Source organism: Anguilla anguilla, chromosome 13, assembly GCF_013347855.1.
Source record: "Anguilla anguilla isolate fAngAng1 chromosome 13, fAngAng1.pri, whole genome shotgun sequence".
In the NCBI taxonomy this organism is placed as follows: domain Eukaryota; kingdom Metazoa; phylum Chordata; class Actinopteri; order Anguilliformes; family Anguillidae; genus Anguilla; species Anguilla anguilla.
Genome location: NC_049213.1, coordinates 25,772,641 through 25,790,425, shown reverse-complemented (window position 1 = coordinate 25,790,425; position 17,785 = coordinate 25,772,641). Strand labels below are relative to the sequence as shown.

The window sequence follows — 17,785 nt, the reverse complement described above, 5'->3', positions numbered from 1 at the left end:
GTTTTATACTTGCATACGGTGTTTTCTTTTCAGTGCTTCAATGTATTTATTTTCCTGCAATTTTAAACATTTTTCGATCATGCACACTTGCCTGGTCCCATTCACAGCCACGAGGCTGTAATTATAAAATATAAGGAGGGGGGGGGGGGGGGGGGGGGGGTGCTCCAACAGTGGGAGGAGTCCGATGTGACGTCTGCCTCAGTTCATTTCATCCTGCAGGGGAAAAAAATTCTTCAGTGTGCGGAGCTGTTCTAATGATGCACATCTTCTGCCTGCGTGCACAGCTGCTCAATTATGGACATAATGAGGACATAATTTAACTTAAGACTAAAGAATGGAACGGCACACAAAGCTTAATCTTTTACAGTCCACCTATTTTCTTGGATAAACAGAAGGATTTTTTCTCCCAGGTCGTGCGTTGGATGGCATGCTATCACAAGGAGGAGCCGTCGTTGCCCTACTGTAGCACTTCTCCATGCTAACGTAGATGCCTAAATAGACCTATGCAGGTGAGCGTAAGTGAATCTTCAAAGTTTTGGTTGAAACAATACTGCTTACTTCACAGAGAAGCGTAATTTTACGTAGCGAAAGCATATATTGACGATTTGCAGTTTGTGTTTTGCGGGACAATCTGAATCTTAAGCACTGTGAACCTGAAGGACAAAAAAGACTAAGAGATAAAAAATAAATAAAACCCTTCACGCTGCCACGTTTGATCGAGCCGAAGATTTCTACCACGCCAAGACATCTCACTGGACCGTACCGTTCATACCTCAGGAAACATGTCATCTCAAACTAAATTCAAGAAGGACAAGGAGATCATAGGAGAATACGAGACGCAAGTGAAAGGTTGGTTTTGTTAAAACATACATTGCGTTGAGCTTCCCACGAAATGAGCTATGCTCTTTTGAAAGAAAGGGTTGTTTTCCATATAGCAATGTTTAAACGTGGAAGCCACCATACCATGCATCTAGTTGATAATTGGGCTGTCGGTTTTGAAACATTAATTTTGCGTATAATTTCATCATCAACGAAACATTTACGCACGATTTTATTTTGCAAGATTGTGCATTGCTTTCTTAGGAAGGCATGCAGATGTGTCGCTATCGAGGGACTGTGGCTGAGTGTAGCTGACAATCGCATGTCAACCCGTAGGTTAGCCGCACCACTTGGCCTTAGCCCTTACTGGAGTCTCTCTGAACAGTTTAAATGTGTGCACAGTCTAGCGTTGAGATAATAGTCTCAACTTGTTTAGATAATTTGGTGGCCCGGCCGTATATTATTCAAAAAAGACCTGGGTCAATGTAAGTTCAGTAGTAATTATGATTAATATAAACGTGGTGCCGAGGTGCGGGACTCTTGCCAGATTCTGTGTTGTCTGCGATAATTATTCGAGCAATTTTAATTTTTAAAGATGGGACAGTAACCTAACGTGTAACTTGACGTATTGCGGGATATTTATTGCATTGTTCATTGTCATTGCATTGTTGAAGTATTTTGTGTCAGTTCTGTGAGCCAAATATTGCAGCACGCGATGTTGCTGGGTAGAAAGATTTTTGTACTGAAAGTCTGCCAGGCTCTGCGCGCATATGGGTGGACCTCGAGAGCAAGCCCATGCAATTGTTACTATTGTTACGCTCTGCGGCCCTTTGTTGCGGCCTTAAAGAAAACCAGTATAAACCGGGTCAAATGTGAACTTAACCAGAAATATGAAACGTAAAATAGGCACGTACTACTGTCAGTTCACAAGATGCACAATGCGAAAGCAACAAAACTTGGCAATCCAAGTATACCATAAACAGCACAACTTTCACCTTTACCAGAGAGCAAACATACACAGTAGGTTACAATTCATTCTTTTGAACGATTTACAGACTCAGTTACGGGGACAGAACTATTGTTTCGATTCGTGTATTAATGCACTAATGTATAATGAACTTTAATGATCATTTTATTTTCCGTTTAGACAGCTAGGTATTTGGTGAGTTAATTGAGGTTATGCATCTTGCTGAAGGCTACAGTTGAAGTGCTCCACCTGATATGATATTAGATCTTGTGGCTTTGTAGTTGCATACCTGCTTTGTCATGCAGCCTCTAGAGTCACGCACTGTGTGAAACAGGCATAAACCTTCTCTTTAGTTATCCACATGACTAACACAGCACTGTACCTTTCCATACTGCTCCTGTGTTTCTGCCTCTAGAGTCTAGCTGAGTGATGTCTGTTTGGCAACATGGGGTCTGTAACAACAGCCCAATCTCTGGCAGGGTGGGGAGGAGCCTCTGGGGCTGAAATGCACAGGGCTGTCCCACTTGCCCTGAGGGCTTGTGGAGATGAGCATCTGTCCTAAGTGGGAGTGCTTTTTCATGGCTGATCTCCCTAGAGATGGAGGCCGCTTTGAGAGATGGGCGTCCTGACCCTGTTGGTCATCTCCATGAAAGGTATCCATGTGGAGTCCTGGAGACAAGGCTAGACTGTGTCTGGTCTGGGAACTGACTTGTATCCTGCGTTGTTTTTAGAAAGGGAAATACCAGGCAGAAATAAATACAAGAATGTGCCGGAATGAACCTAGTTCAGAGACTGTGACTGTATAGGTGGCTCTTATTAGCGCCTTGTCACCATCTAGTGGTGTGGAATGCACCTATTGCCAATGCTTTGTGGAAGTTGCTCATTTAGCCTGCTTCAAATGTAAGTAGTGTGGTGTAACAGTTTATCTATGATGTCTGAGCATAGCTCCTGTGTCCATACCAGAATCGTGTGGGTCAACCGATTGTGGAGCATTTCTGTACATTTCCACCTGTACAAGCAGCCAAGCAATGTGACCGAAATCATACCAATTTGTGAAATCATTGCATCTTTTCAGTTTGCAGTGTGTGGAGCATGTCACTGCACTGAGAACTAGTACTTTAACTGGATATGCCACCTGAGATAACAGAGTATTATACAAGCCAATATATGAAACTGCAACCATGGCAAATCGCTCAGTCCACATTATAAATGGGTTATCATCTCCCATGTTCTATTTGGTTTTATTACATAAAAATATTAATTTAATGAATAAATTGGTCACAAAAAAGGATCAATACATGCATTAAATGTTGATATTTGAGCTCTTTATGGGTTCCTTAAACTGACAGCAAACCTATTGACCCACAAGAACACAGACTTGTATTTAGGAAGGATCTTTCCCCCAGAGTAGTCTGTGTCAGACCAGCTAATATAAATAAACAAAATCATGGTTTTATGGGAAGAAGTTCTAATATTAGGTTAGAATTTGTAATCTTATTCTATTCACAACACTTGAGCTGCATATAATAGTTCTGGTTATTCGCACAGTACATTTAAAGTTTCTATTTTGCACAAGACATGCTGAGATAAGCACAACATGAGAAGACATTATACAGTTAAAAATTACAGGAAGGATTTGTAGTCCATTCCCAGTTGAGTATTTTCACCACACCAAGTATTTGTTACTGTTCTGTGAAAGAACTGTCAGTGGAAGCTTTGTCTGTATTAGCCTGAATGCATTTTGTTGCATAAACACCAGTGAACTGTGGGCAATTCAGAAATGGCTGCACATGCTGAGCAGAACCTCAGTAATGATCTTGGTTTGAGCTAGACAGAAATGTCCTCTGTGCATTTCAGATTCTTTTACTGCTTTATTCATCCAGACTGATAAAAAGTGCAAGGATAAAAATGAGTGCATATCCATTCATCTTTCTGCCCATGAGGGGTACCCCATCACCCCTGCAGTTAGTGATTTTTGGAGGAATATCCAGTCAAATAATGATTTAAAAAAAATATCCCTTCAAGCCAAAGCCATGGTATGATTGGCTATTTGTGTACCAGTACAGTATGTTTTCATTTCTTGTGCTGTTTGAATAATACCTAATTAAATGCACCACCACTTCCAGATGAATGGTGCCAGCCTCTTGCTGTGGTTTCAGTGTGTCCTGTTAATCCAGCCGGTTTCAAACAATTGTAGTTTCTGTACTGCTAACAGCTGAATTTCTATTCACATTGATGTAGTTTGCTGCAAAGCTGATGTATTTTTTGAATGGCCCCACTCTGGTCTCTGTTTGGAGAGCATGCCACTGAGGATCGCAGTGGAATCACAGTTTAAATTTCTTTCTGTGAGAAGCACTGGCAAGCTGTCAGGATCACGTGAAAAAAAGACTTCTATGATTTTGAAAGAATGGGTGGGAAGGGATCGGCACGTACCTAAAGCAAACTATAAAAAACACTGTAAATAATGTAAGCTGGCAGCATGAATAATAAAGGCATGGAGATGGTTGTTAAGGCGATGGGGGTTGTGAAGGGAGAAAAAATGCCTGGAAAAGCGCTGGCACTATGGGAGGAAGCTGTGATTCTTTGCACTGATAAATGTGAGGCGGTTGTCTGTTTTTTAGATAGGGAAATTAACCCATATCTCTCATTGAATACATCCACTTGCATCAAGCCCTATGGTATACCCATCTATGCCACGCCTCAAGACAAGAATCGTGTGACCATTTATTAATGATACAGTAGCTGTACCAGAATCATGTGACCCAAACAACCACAGGTTGGGTTCATTGCGTGGTGACTGACAACAAATAGAGTCCTGCCGTTGTTGAAAACAACATGACACAGTGAATATTGCTGCTCAATGGTGAGAGCGAGCTGGAGCAGTGTGGAAGAAACAATTGATGATAATGAAACATGTCTTTTTTTAATGTAACCCACTGGCAATCTTCTCTCATTGAGGAAAGCTTGATGTATGCTAACATCAGTGCTCCTCTATCTCTTACTCAGCAGATGTGTTCACCTGATAAGTGGGGGGGGCCTCGCTTGGAAAGGGCATGGGAAGAAGAGGGAGGGCTTGATTTTTAACAGGAGCAGTAGGGTAGCTGTGGACCATAGATCAGCCGCTGTAGGCTTGTGATTACAGCACAGCATGCTTGATAAAGGGTGGCTCTATGAAGTGAAGCAGCCCTAAAGGGTCTGAGCACCAGTGGCAGTGTTTAACACCCTCCTAATTGCTACAGACGTGTGCGAAACGGCCTCAGAATCGTGTGAGAGTGAGAGAGAGAGAATTTTCTCTGTCATCCTTTGACTCCAGAGACCCAGTGTGTATGAAGAGCTTTTAAGCTCTCACTTTTAAATCTGATGGCTAAGCTCATTATAATTGCATCTTGGATCCTTTAGCACTCCTCTGCCAGCATGGCCTACATCAGTCAACTGGCTGCAGTGCTGCTCGGCTGACTACAGGCCCTTTTGTGCATTCAGCCATCAGTTATGCTCTTTGCATTTAGGGATGCCATGGGCACAGAACATTCGTTTCATAAAATGGCCCTCTCTAAGGAGACCAGGACCTAGGCAAGGAGGAAGGGAGAATGATGCTAATTTATGGAGAATTGGTTTCTTCTCACCCTCAGCTGCTGAAATATATGTGGAGCCACCAATGCTGAGGGGATTATGGGATTGAAACTCCGGGTCTTTTGTTCAGTGGGCTGCATAACTGTGGCACATTCAGAACTGTGTGAAGGCAGTGCGATGACTTTCTGTTTTGAAATGACACATCTCACAGAGAGACAGAGAGAGACAGAGAGAGACAGAGAGACAGAGAGAGAGAGAGAGAGAGAGAGAGAGAGAGAGAGAGAGAGAGAGAGAGAGAGAGAGAGAGAGAGAGAGAGAGAGAGAGAGAGAGAGAGAGAGAGAGAGAGAGAGAGAGAGAGAGAGAGAGAGAGAGAGAGAGCGTGCGTGCGTGCGTGTGTGTGTTTGTTTGTGTGTGCCTGTGTGTGTGATTTGTTTATGTTTTGGTTTATGTGACTGTTGGCACATGTCTGTGTGAAAAGGGAAGGAAGTATCACAGCTTCCTAGCTGACAGATCCACGGAATGCCAGATTGCTATACCTGGGGAGATTAACATTGGCAGTCGTGATGGATTGGGGTCTATAGGACATGAACATTGAATGATTCTGAGGCCTGCTCACTTTTTTCTGCTTGTTGGAAGTAGCATAAGTTCATCAGAGACTGCTGTGTTATGGTCGTTATTGTCCCTCAGTTACACTAACTCTGATTCTAAATGTCACCATAGATCCAGGAGAACTACTTTCATGCTAATAGTCTGTCATCCACCTAGACTGTCCCAATGTTATCATACAGTGGATGATGTTCTCTCCCAGTCCACTGACTCAAAGTTGCAGGAAATTACCTCCCAGCCTTTCAAATGGTTATAAAGTCACTCTATTAAAATATTTAGCTGATCATCAATACTCAATACGTTAACATATTCATTTAGGCTATATAGAGTCTGTGAATAGTGCCCATAACATAATTTTATGAAGAACTATCCCTGCTGGGTCTTTTAGTAATACTATTCAACTATTTAATTAACTGTTAAAAACTAAATGATACATGAAGGCATTATGAAAAATATAGGTATAGCTTTAAATTATTTTTATAAATTTTGTATGATCTTATAGCTGTTTTTAAAATGTACCTTGAGGTGTTACCATAACATGACTAAATCCTATGCCATTCACTTCCTTGTTTCCAATTTCCATTAGTACGCTGCAGTGTAGCAGTGCAATGAAAGTACTTAATCAAAACACCTGTCTGTCTGTTTGATACTGGTTTTCGGTGTGTTGCTAATGTAATTGCAAGGTGACCTTTACCCATGCCAACCTCTTCATCTACATGAAAATCTGGATTACATGGTTCAATTCATCTCTTCGCCAAGCTTGCAACAACTTAACTCTGTACTGCTCTGAAGTCTGTGTCTCAGGATTTCTCAGGTTACACTTTGTCTGTCCTGAGGCAAAGTCCGCTGGGTCCTTTTGTGAATGAACTTTGCTCACTCCCTGCTCATTCCATAGGGCTCAATCACTCCCATTATGACTTGCTTTTCCTGCATTTTGCTGAGCTATTTTTCTGTATTTCTTTAATGACCTGAGAGAATGGAATTAGGAAGCGTTTAGGAGACATCTGTAGCCGGTGTTTCTTCCCCCCCCTCCTGCATTGAGAAAGTAGGTCGGCATGCCATGCTCATATGCCCAGCGCCCCGCGCACCCCTCCGCCCCTCCACCCTCCACTCCCCCCCGGGCAATGCGTCAAAATAAAAGAATGCAGCACATAGAGGACGTAGCTGCTGAATTTCACCCGATTGAATAAGCAGCTCTGCGTTCTCCCTTTCCCTGCGGGCTGTCCTAGCCTGCCGGGGTGTAGGCTGACTGACTCACTGGCGCTGTGAACAGCAGAGCACCGCTTCGAAACTGGGGCTCAGGCTCTGGGGCCTCGTAACTCTGAGGTGGGAGTTCACAGCCAGCACAGGCGGAGTTGATTTTTAGATCTACTATGTTCCCTTTCCTGCCATGCGCCTAAAACGAAAACAGATGACAAATAGTGGATGGTAACTACAGTCTCTACAGTTATTGTTTACTATAAAGCTGAAAAAAAATCTCAAATTCACTGAACTTGATTTATGATGGATAAGCATAGCATAAAGTTAAGAAAAAAATACATATACAAACCTGGCTCTGTTTGCATTTGGAATTTTTCATCAGAAATTTCATCAGAAGCCCGGCAGTACACCTATTGGAAAATCCATGCAGTTTACAAGCTTATTTTCACAATGCAATGTAATGTAATATAATGGCTTTGGTCTCACTTTTAAGCACAGTGAATATAGTGTAGGGCTGTCCAGTCATGATTGAAGACTATAATAGATAATTAATTGAATCAGGTGTCATTGTTCTGGGCTAAAACGAAAACATGCACCACCTATACTGGACCATTTTGGATAAGATGGGACACCCAGTTCTAGTGTAACCACAAGTATTCTGGTGGCAGGTGTTTACTATTGTACTAGGACATAGACATGTGCATGCATTTGAGGGTTATTTGGTAATTAGAAGTTGTATAGATCTTTGATGTAGGCTATTTATAAGCAAATTCTGAACTGCAAAATATCCTAAAGTTTAGAAATGGGACTCCTGTACAAGCAGTTTAAAATAAATGTTTTCCTTCCTTCAGATCCAAAAAGTTGTCATCATGATTTGAATGTGAATTGGCACATTGTGAGAGAACTGTTGGAGGGCAGGCAGAATTTGAATGGCGAATGGAGAAGGGACTTGTTAAGATGGTAGCGGCTGTGTTTTCCCATCTATGTTCAAGCTGTTTCAGCTGACGAATTGCCTGATTTGCATTTAAATGGAGAAAAAGGAAGAACAGAGGGGAACTGTGGAGTCCCGGAACCTTTGGGTTTTTCATTTGAACAGGGTGAGCTGTAATTGGACGATCCCCTCGCCGGAAAGAGAGAGCATGCCAGGGCAGGGAAGGTAAGCTGATGCTTTCTCTCCCATGCTCACATGGGACTGCCCATATGGGCCATTGTGCACTTGCATTGGTCTCAACAACTTGGTCTGTACTGTTGCTTTACAACTGCTGCCATTGGACCACTATGAATGGTGATCAGAAGGGAAACAATTGAAAGAGGCAGCAATTTCAACTGGTTTGCTGATTTTTGAAGGTTAAAAAGCAGATAATTGCTGTGAAGCAAAATGATCAGACAGAGACTGTATGCCGTGCTGCATTGCATTTCTGAGAGGTGAGAGAAGGTGCAGTAAATTCCTGTTTAAATAGGCATGCCTTATTTCATAGTGTGTCCCATGATCCTCTCTGCTGATATACTCTCGCACCCTTAAAGCTTTTCTGCTGTGAAGGTTGTTGGGCACAAATGCTCTCTAGGTGAACAGGAATAGATTTGGGAGGAGCTGGCTTCGGAAGAGAAACAGGCTGCTATGGAAACAGCAGCAGTATATTGCTGAAGGTATTGGGTATTGAGTTGGTCTTTTAGGCCAATGTTACTGCAACCGTGGATAGTTTTCTTAAAATCAGTCTCAAGGATTATAAATGCAGTTGAAAATTTAAGAGGCTAAAATGTAAGATGTAAAAATTAAGATGAGGAAATAGCTTAAAATTACATAGGTTCAAGACCGAACAAGCAGTGCTAGAGGCTACAATAAGTACCGACTTCTGAAAAAGCCTCAAACTAGAATATCGTCATACTAATGAGCAAGCTCATTTGCCTACAGTAGAATATTTTAGTAAAAACAGGCTGAAAACTGTTGACTTGAAGAATTTATTTTTGCATGTATAGCCAATGGCAGTCACTGTTTTTACTGCTAATACTGTCTGCTAAGGGGATTAATGAACAATTGAATAATAGGAAGTGTGAACATGAGAGGAGAGGTTTCACTATACATGCACACACACACACACACACACACACACACACACACACATACACCCCCTCTCACTCTCTCTTTCTAACAGGCATGCACACTTTTGATTAATGTGTCTGCTTCTTTCAGATCTTAGTTCCATGTTGTTCTATTAAATGTGACCGCAGGTGTGCCGTGGATGTGTGCTTTCTAATCTATATTGGTGTGATAAGGACGTTGCCTCATTTTGAGTTGTTGCACTGTTCCCCCCCTCCCAACCCACCCTAATCTCTCTTAACCACTCACTTGTGTATTTTGCCCATATGGCGTGGCTGCTGTGTTTGGCTTGTCTTTTGAGATGCTCTTTTTGTTATTAGATCTGTCCATTATTTATCTTCTGGCTCCTCTCCTCTCCTTCTGTCCCTGACCTGCTACAACTTGTGGGGTGATGCTGGTTGTCTTCTACAGCACTCGCAAAAACTCTGCCTTCTGAGGAGATGCCAGACTATTTCCCTCAGGCATTTACCAGAGAGTGCACCATCACCAAAGGTTTTGTCTGAAATAGAGAATCCAACCAAAGACCTTTTGCAGCTTTTTTGTTGCACTGCATTTAGTTGTTACTTGTCCACGTCAATGAAGCCCTGTGGTATATGTTTTTATTTCAGTCTGTACATTTACATGCAGATTTAGCTTCTAAATTCACAATTTTCAGTTGTGCATTGCTAATTTTCGGAATTAAAAACCTGAGGCAAACCAAATTGTTGTTCTCTAGCTTGAATGCAGAAAGACAGTACTGAGGCATTAATATTTTTAAATTGGCAATATGTTACAGCATGTGCTCCTCACAGTTTGATAATGCTTTGTTAGTTTATTTCTACATTATTCCAAATGTAAATGGGACATTTGTACAAACAGATGCTGTGGTGTTGTAGTGATTCATGACTATAGCAGTTGACTTGTGATAACTTTTTGGAAACAGAGTAGGCCTAGTTGTTAGTGTGCATGAAAAATGAATTGAAACAAATCAAGGAAGGCTGTACTCTTGGTAACTGCATTGCATTTTCCTTTTGATGTTCCAAACTGCATGTTCCAATGTTCATGCTCTTATTTTTATTTTATTTTATTTTTGTCCCTGGAAGTCATTTTATTTGAGGGAGAAACGTACCATACCACCAGTGCTCTTTAGAGTACACAGGTCCGGTAATAGTTTAGCTATTTTTGAGTTGTTAAAGTTGTTAGAGATAACCGAGAATGAATAAAGCTATTTTCTAAAATCTTAGTCCACCATAGAGACATCTGTTCCAGGTAAATACAGTGTATAATAATTACCTTTATACATCTCAAGAGTCTGATGTCATTCCCAGAAGTATTTGTTCATGGCATGGGCACAGGGTCTAGTTTATTGCAGCTGAACAAAAACGAACCATTCAGCTGATGGAAACCAGATTCAGAAGAAAGCACCTTTCAAAACCTCTGTGTAGAGCTGATTTGATTAGCAGACAGGCTTACTTAATCTCTATTACCTCACTTGCTGTCTGGGATCAATTTACTACAGTAGGTTTCAACAGAGTAATATAATATACTATAATATAGTATAAACATGGCTAATCATGCAACAGTGTAATATTCCAACTTCAATCCAGGATAGTGAACCTTCTATCATATGCTAGGGACTGATGTTTCTCTCCACTGAGCAGCACGCTAAAGTAGGAGTTGATGCTGCTTTGTGTGGTTATCGACGTGCGAGTGCATGCATGTGGAATTCTCACACAGTTACAGGAAGTGGGCCTTGCTGCAGTGAGAACTGCTTTTTCACACATTTCAGATCAGGTTTCTGCTGTTCAGCCTCTTAAATCAAACTAACTGCAGCCATTCAGCAGACACTGTAAAAGGAGCGGACAAACCAAAGGTCTCATAAGCACTGCGCATTGATGTGTAGAACGAGTCTGTAGAGGGACTTCTGACTGCAGCAATACAGTCAGAATATCCATTTAGTAATATGTTACCATTGCTCAAATAAGACGTGCTCAAGGGATTTTGATCGAATGGATTTTCTTTGCATATTTGGGAAAACTAGAATCCTATCATACATAATTTAACTTCATTTATAATATGAACACAGAAGCAATCCTATCCAGTGTGCATTTGGTTAATCTTGCATGAAACGTACAATTTTCAAATTACTTTTCAAATAATCCATAACTCATTGGCCATGTTCTCACCCTGGGGTGTCTGGTTAAATGGGTAAATTGGGTGAAGTGAGCACTGCTCTTTAAATCCTTTCCTCCTTAATTAAATAAACGTTTTGTTAGCAGCCATTTCTTGTCTGCACGACAACTTGGAGAATCCTTTAGTTGTAGAATCTTACCAGGCTCTTTTTTTCTAACCACATTCTAACACTATATAACCTCAGTAGGTCATTCATAATTTTGTGGTAAATATAGGATGAGAAATGTTGTTGCAGTTCAGTTGTGGTTCCTTATACAGGTTTGCTTTCAGCCATTTTCTACTGCTGCTCTTCATGCTACCAGTAAGGTCAGCTCAGTTAACAGTTAGGCTAACATCTGCTAAGTGATTGTAACATAATGAATTGTCTGTTAGGTGACTAGAGGTACATTTAAGGTGGTAATAACTTTATCTAATGGGTTTAAGAGTTTCTAAAGTGAAGTTCTTTTAAGGATTTGTTGCCAAGCATCAGACGTACAGGTAGAACTAAGCATGAGTGTGGCCCCTTGTAGCATCACAGTCATGAATGTGAGCAGAAGTTCAGTCGGGAGGGAGTGTAATAAAATGGGCTTGTAGGGAACTGGGCTTGCAACTCAAAGGTTGTATGGTTGATTCCCATATGAGGTTCTGCTGTTGTACTCTTGAGCAAAGTTCTTAACTTGAATTGCTTCAGTAAATATGCTGAAGCAGTATATAACTTGTATGACTTGTATAAGTGTGTCTGCTAAATGGCAGTAATGTAAAAGTTTACTGCTATGAACTGGCAACAGACATTTCAGCGGTGTTAGCTTTTCTTTTCCTTTGTGGTTAACAGCCTACTTGAGAGATATTTGAAGGCACTTTATGTTTGAGCCAGTATTTTTAATGCCAGTATTTTTAACAACTTATGAAAACTTTGACAGTGAGCTTTGCATTTGTGCTCCATCTGCTGCTCTTGCCTTGTGCCTTTATTGTGTATTTATGTAACTATTTTGTGTTCATTCATTGTCTTCATTCATTGTCTTTCTCTTTCCAAAAGCTACAAATGATTCTGTTTGAATAGGCTTAGGCTATATTTTGTGTGATTAATTTTTCTCTTATTTTATTTTGATCCTGCTAAGACTCTGTTGTAATGTGAGTGGGTCTCATGCTCTGGTGTCATAGTCTGACCATGCCATATAGCTGGCATCCCCTACAGGGAGATGCATTATGGGGCTGTGGTAGGTCTGGGTCACATCACAAACCAGTGGTCAATCAGTATTACTCAGTCTGCCTGTCCAAGCTACAGATGAAGTGTCCTCCTTCGATGCACTTTAACCGGTGGGCAGCTGAAGGCAAAGAAACAGAGGCTGACATCATGTGTTTTGGAGCAGTGTGTGCTTGTCTGTGCTCCCCCAGAGTGACAGAGGAGGTTATAGCAGCACGTACCCACAAATTGACCTTTCCAATCTGGAAGAAAGTAGGGGGTAAAATGCGCACATTAAGACATTGCTTCTAAAACCCAGCTTATGCCAGCTTAAGAAAGAAAGCATAAAAGAAAGCAAGATTAAGATGCCTACATTTCTCCCTCTATACAGGCTTAGTTAAAACAGACACATGGTCTGCATTTGGAAACTGCACAGCTGCATTGCAGAAATGCTGTTAAAAAAAAAAAAAGTGTGACTTAAAAAAAATAAAAAAAAAAACTATCAACTGAAGGATGAGGTGGTGCTGATGTTGATGTTTAGTCTGTGCAGGCTCAGAACACAATGTATTATTTTCAAACTGACAATGTGTTGGAATATGCATTTGTCTTTGGACATTGTCTCAGTTGTCCATGGTCCAGAAGATTGAGGAAGTTATGGGACAGCTGTTCATGGTGAATTCACAGTAATTTATACTTTGTTTGTAATGAGGGAATATTTTTAATACCAATTAAGTAGTAGGCCTATCTCAATTGTTATGCTGTGCTCTCTGGATGGAAGGATGGTGTATACCAGACATGTGCGATAAAATGAAACTTCTGCTGTAGTATCCTATCCTGTAGTATAGTTCACCACTCTTGTGATCAACTGAGTAAGAAAGGGCCTCACCCTCGATACACACAAATAAAACCACACCCTCCCACAAACAAATAGGTAAATGAACAAATGAACAAATGATTCACATTAAAGAGAAAAACTGCCTTTCTCACTGAGAGTGAGTGGTTTGCCACAGTTGGATAGCACAAGGTTAAGATTTTACACCCATTTCCCCCCACACACAAGTTCTTTGGTCACAAAGATTCTTTGGACATGGAGGTACTGCTTGCTTTGTCAAATTATTTAGGGATTTATTGTCACCAAAAGCTAAACAGCCAAACAGGAGGAATTTATGTGGAACAAAAAAAAAAAAAAACCTTGCAGAGCAGTAACTTTTGTAAAAGTAGACTACCGAATGTAATCCTAAATGTCGAAAGTAAGAATATGCCAATGAAATTCAGAAGAATGTGAAGGTAAAGCTATTAATAGACTCCTAATTACCTCTGGACCTACAAAATTAACTGTGTTCCACAGCAGTGTAACATGTTTCAATGGCTCTTAGCAATTAATGAAAAGACTTAGTCATTTAGACACTGATTAGATCACAGCCGGCCTAGAACACTTTGCCACCAGGGGACAAATTAATTTGAAGTTCCCATTACAAATGAAAGTTCTCATGAGCTTGTTTCCTACAACAAGTAACATTTCCTTCAGATACTGTGGATTGTGAGCTATATATCTCAGCTCTGACAAATATATATATGTCAGCTGCATAAAAGGAGTTCACACTTCAGCTGCAGTGTGGTTGGCATTTTAGTGGTAGCTCAAGGTACAATTGGCAATTCCAAATTATGGAGAGAATTTGAAGGTTAGGGGTAGGGTGGGGTGGGGAGGGGGAGGGGGATGGGGAGGGGGGCATTTAAAAGAAATACCAACAAGTAGGCTACACTACACAAGGAGGTCCCCCAGTGCCGACCACAGACTTCTGTTTGGCCGAATACTTTTATACATATATTTAAGGTTTGCTAATTCATTTAGTGAAAACGATGTCATCAGAACAATTTGTATCCCCACTGTAAACACCCATAGTGGGATACTTTTCTCACCTGGCTGGCTATTGCACTGTGTAGTCTGAAACCACACGCCCAGTGTAGGTCTGTGTGGCGCATTCCTCCTCTCTGTGTCTGAAGTGGCCAGCCGAGCCCTGGTGCTTAGGGTACATTCCTGTAGACCGACATATGGAAGTGTTTATTTGAGCAAGCGCCTGCACTCTCATTGCTCCACATATCTCTTACCCTGGTCCCCAGGTCATTTCTGGAAGAGAATTCTGTGAATAATTAATGATACTGGAAGTTCAGATTATTTTCTTTAAGGCAGGGCAAATTAAAGGCTTATTCGGGGAGACACACAGGCAAACATTAGCGGGTTCCTGTAGAAATGGCAGCACTCCATAAAAATCCTGCAGGTGTTGTTTGCTTTTTGGCTCATGAATTGTTCACTGAAGTCCTGATGATTTTCGCCAGTCATGGAAAAAAGAAGTGAAAATGGTGTTTTCTCATTTAGGGCTTCAGTCATTTATGTGATAGAGTATCTACATGTGGTCCATGTTTTGTGTATAATTGGTGTACGTAGTGATCATGCACAGAATTGGGCTTGAGGGTTTAATTGGCTGAACAGAAATGAGGACAGGCCTTCCAGAAGCGTACTTGGAAACTTTTTTCGAAATAGTGGCGGTGAATGCCTGCTGTGTAAGGTGCTTGACCTGGAATACTTCATTAATTAACCTGTGTTAATGGATACCACGTGAAAGTTACCGTCCACTGAAAACCTGAGCTGTAACATCAGTGGGACTGTTTCATATAGGCTATTCATATAAGGAAGGTCTTACTTGCTTATATCCGTGCTCCTATGCATACTATACCCTTATACTAGTGTGCTAGTTGTCTGCTGACCTGTGCTTTTATGCTAGTGGCTAAGCCCTCAGGCAGCTTTGTAGACAGAGCCTTTTGCAGAGACACTGTAATTGAGCTGTTAACAGGTGAGTCACTGCGGACAGGTGTTTGTACACAGCGGGAAGTATCACATCAAAGGTGCACGCCAGGTTACTACCAAGACGGGTGATACCTTTGTGGTTCGCACTGAAAATTTTACCCCTGTGCTATTGAACTGACAAGTCTGTCACCGGAATTCTGCAGCTCAGTGATTTAAATACCAGCAGAAACAGGAAGGAGGGCAGCGGGTGCAGGGTCCCTTGGGATATGCAGTCCTCAGTGGGGTCCTGCTCTAATTTCGATGCGCCCGTCTCTACGGGCGTGCCTGTGAAGTGCAGCGAGCTGGAGCGCAGGCAGCAGCCGTGACCGTAAGCACACGGCCCTCTCGTCTCCTCTTGACCTCTAATGGCTGTGAACGTCGGCTCTCCCCTACCGTGCCTGTTGTCAGCAGAGAGCTCATCTTTCCGTCAACACTTTTCCCGTTTACCACCAGACTGGAGGAGTTCCCTTCTGTGGTTTCCGCCATCTCCAGCAGACAGTCTTGCTCTCTCCTGAAAGAGCCAAGCCTTAGCTAATGAGGGCTCTCTTACATTTGTGCTTCCAAAGTGTAGACTGCCTAATGCTCTCACTGAGAAAGGCGGTGGGGGTTGCTCATTCAGCAAGATACTGTTTTCCATGCAGTAAACCAATGCAGATCATATGCACTAATATGGTATGATTTAAGGTTATTTTAAGGTAAGGACAAATTATATTAGTATTGCGTCATGTAGATTCAGCCTGAAATTGCTCCACATTTCCTTCTTTCTAAAACAATACGTCTCTGAATGTGGCTCCTCTTTTCTGGGAAGGTGCAGCTCCCCTTTATTTATAGCCATAGCGGGTCAGGGAAGAGCAGAGCAGTGAACCCAGATCTGGCGGTTTAATGACAGGCTGTGTGCTACATGGTGAGCCACAGTTTAGAGTCAGAAAGAGCAAAGGGGGGAAGGGGGGGAGGAAACCTGTCTTGTCACTACGTTTAAAAAAAAAAAACCTGCATGCCCCCTCCACCCCCGCTCTGTCTCAAGTGAGTCCTTCCCAAGGGACTGGCACGTGTGCGAGTGTGTTGCTGGGGAGACGCACGCACGGCAGTTTCGCGCCCGTGCTTCTCCGAGCCAGCATCTGGAGATGGCTGACTGTTTGCGCTAAAAGGCCGCATCTCACGGGTCGGGGGCGTTGAGTTTCCCCAAAGCACCCGGCTCGAGTTACACGAGGAAATTGCAATAATCGTGCGGGAAAATCAATGCTGCTGATGGGTGTCTGGAAATCTTTCCTCACGCGGTGTGCGACTCAAAGGGCATCTTGATCTGACATTTTTAGGGAAGAATTGTTTTCTTTTGTTTCCTCGCAGGAATATTGGAGCTTTACTTTCTGGATAAACAGAGCCATTTCTTTAAAATTATATTAAATAATACGGAAATTATAACTGTCAAGTTAGACTATACATGTGCAAATTAAATGATTGGAAATGCTCGTTTGAGCCTGTATTATGGGATTGTGTATTTACCTCAAATAATATAATATTTTGTCACACAGATTAGTTAATTGGCCATTAGCCGATTTATGAATTAGCCATTGGCCTAATTGCTTAGTAGAAAAACATTTTACTAAGAGTAATTTTTTCTGGCATGCCTTAAAATTTTTTTTTTACCTCATTAAGATTCATAACTACTGGAAATGGTGACCATATAGGCTATATAGCTCCATCAGTTGTATCGTCTGACAACTGCTGATATGAGTGCAATAGCACTTCATTTTAATCCCTGTGAAAGCGATCAAGCGTTTGAGATTAACTAGGCGCCAAGAGCTTGGCACGCTTCTATGTTTCCGATGAAGAGAAGGATTAGAGAGACTAAAGAGAGTGTGAGGCTGAGGGGGAACTAGCCAAACCCAGGAGAGAGGTTCTGAGACAAAGGGAAATGAACACATCCCAGGTGGGATGGGGGGAGCTAGTCTAGCCCAGGGATAAGACTGACGGCTCACGACAGGCACTTCTATATTCAAATCAAGATCAAAGATCCTGAAGACCCACATATGCTTTTTAGATCCTTGGTTTGTGTTCTATTCAGAAGTATGGATCAGCTTATACTCTGCCAGATGGACACAGGACAAGCCTTGAGGTTTAGACCTAGCCCTCCTGCGGGTAAATTTGTGTTCGAGTAAAGCCTGTGTTTCTTTTTCACATTTCGTATTGATGGCCACCTCGGATGTTCAGTTTTCATATAAATTTCCTGATCATTAGTCCAGTTTTGATACATGGGTGGGATGCAAAGAGTTCTGGGTATTGTGTTGTTAGCCATTCTGGGCTGGGGGTGTTGTAGGAGATTAGGTGTATTAGGTTTGACTGCA

General features: G+C 41.8%; 1 protein-coding gene across 2 annotated transcripts in view; it reads left to right on the top strand.

The window, feature by feature from the left end:
- The first annotated feature begins 219 nt into the window (after positions 1-219).
- The window catches only part of srgap3 (SLIT-ROBO Rho GTPase activating protein 3), a 69,905-nt gene continuing 52,339 nt past the window's right edge, over positions 220-17,785 (top strand). For both annotated transcript variants that reach the window (XM_035387754.1, XM_035387752.1), the window contains exon 1: positions 220-849. In XM_035387754.1, the coding sequence (XP_035243645.1) occupies positions 783-849 (67 nt within the window). In that variant the 5' untranslated portion in view covers positions 220-782. The remainder of the gene's footprint in view (positions 850-17,785) is intronic.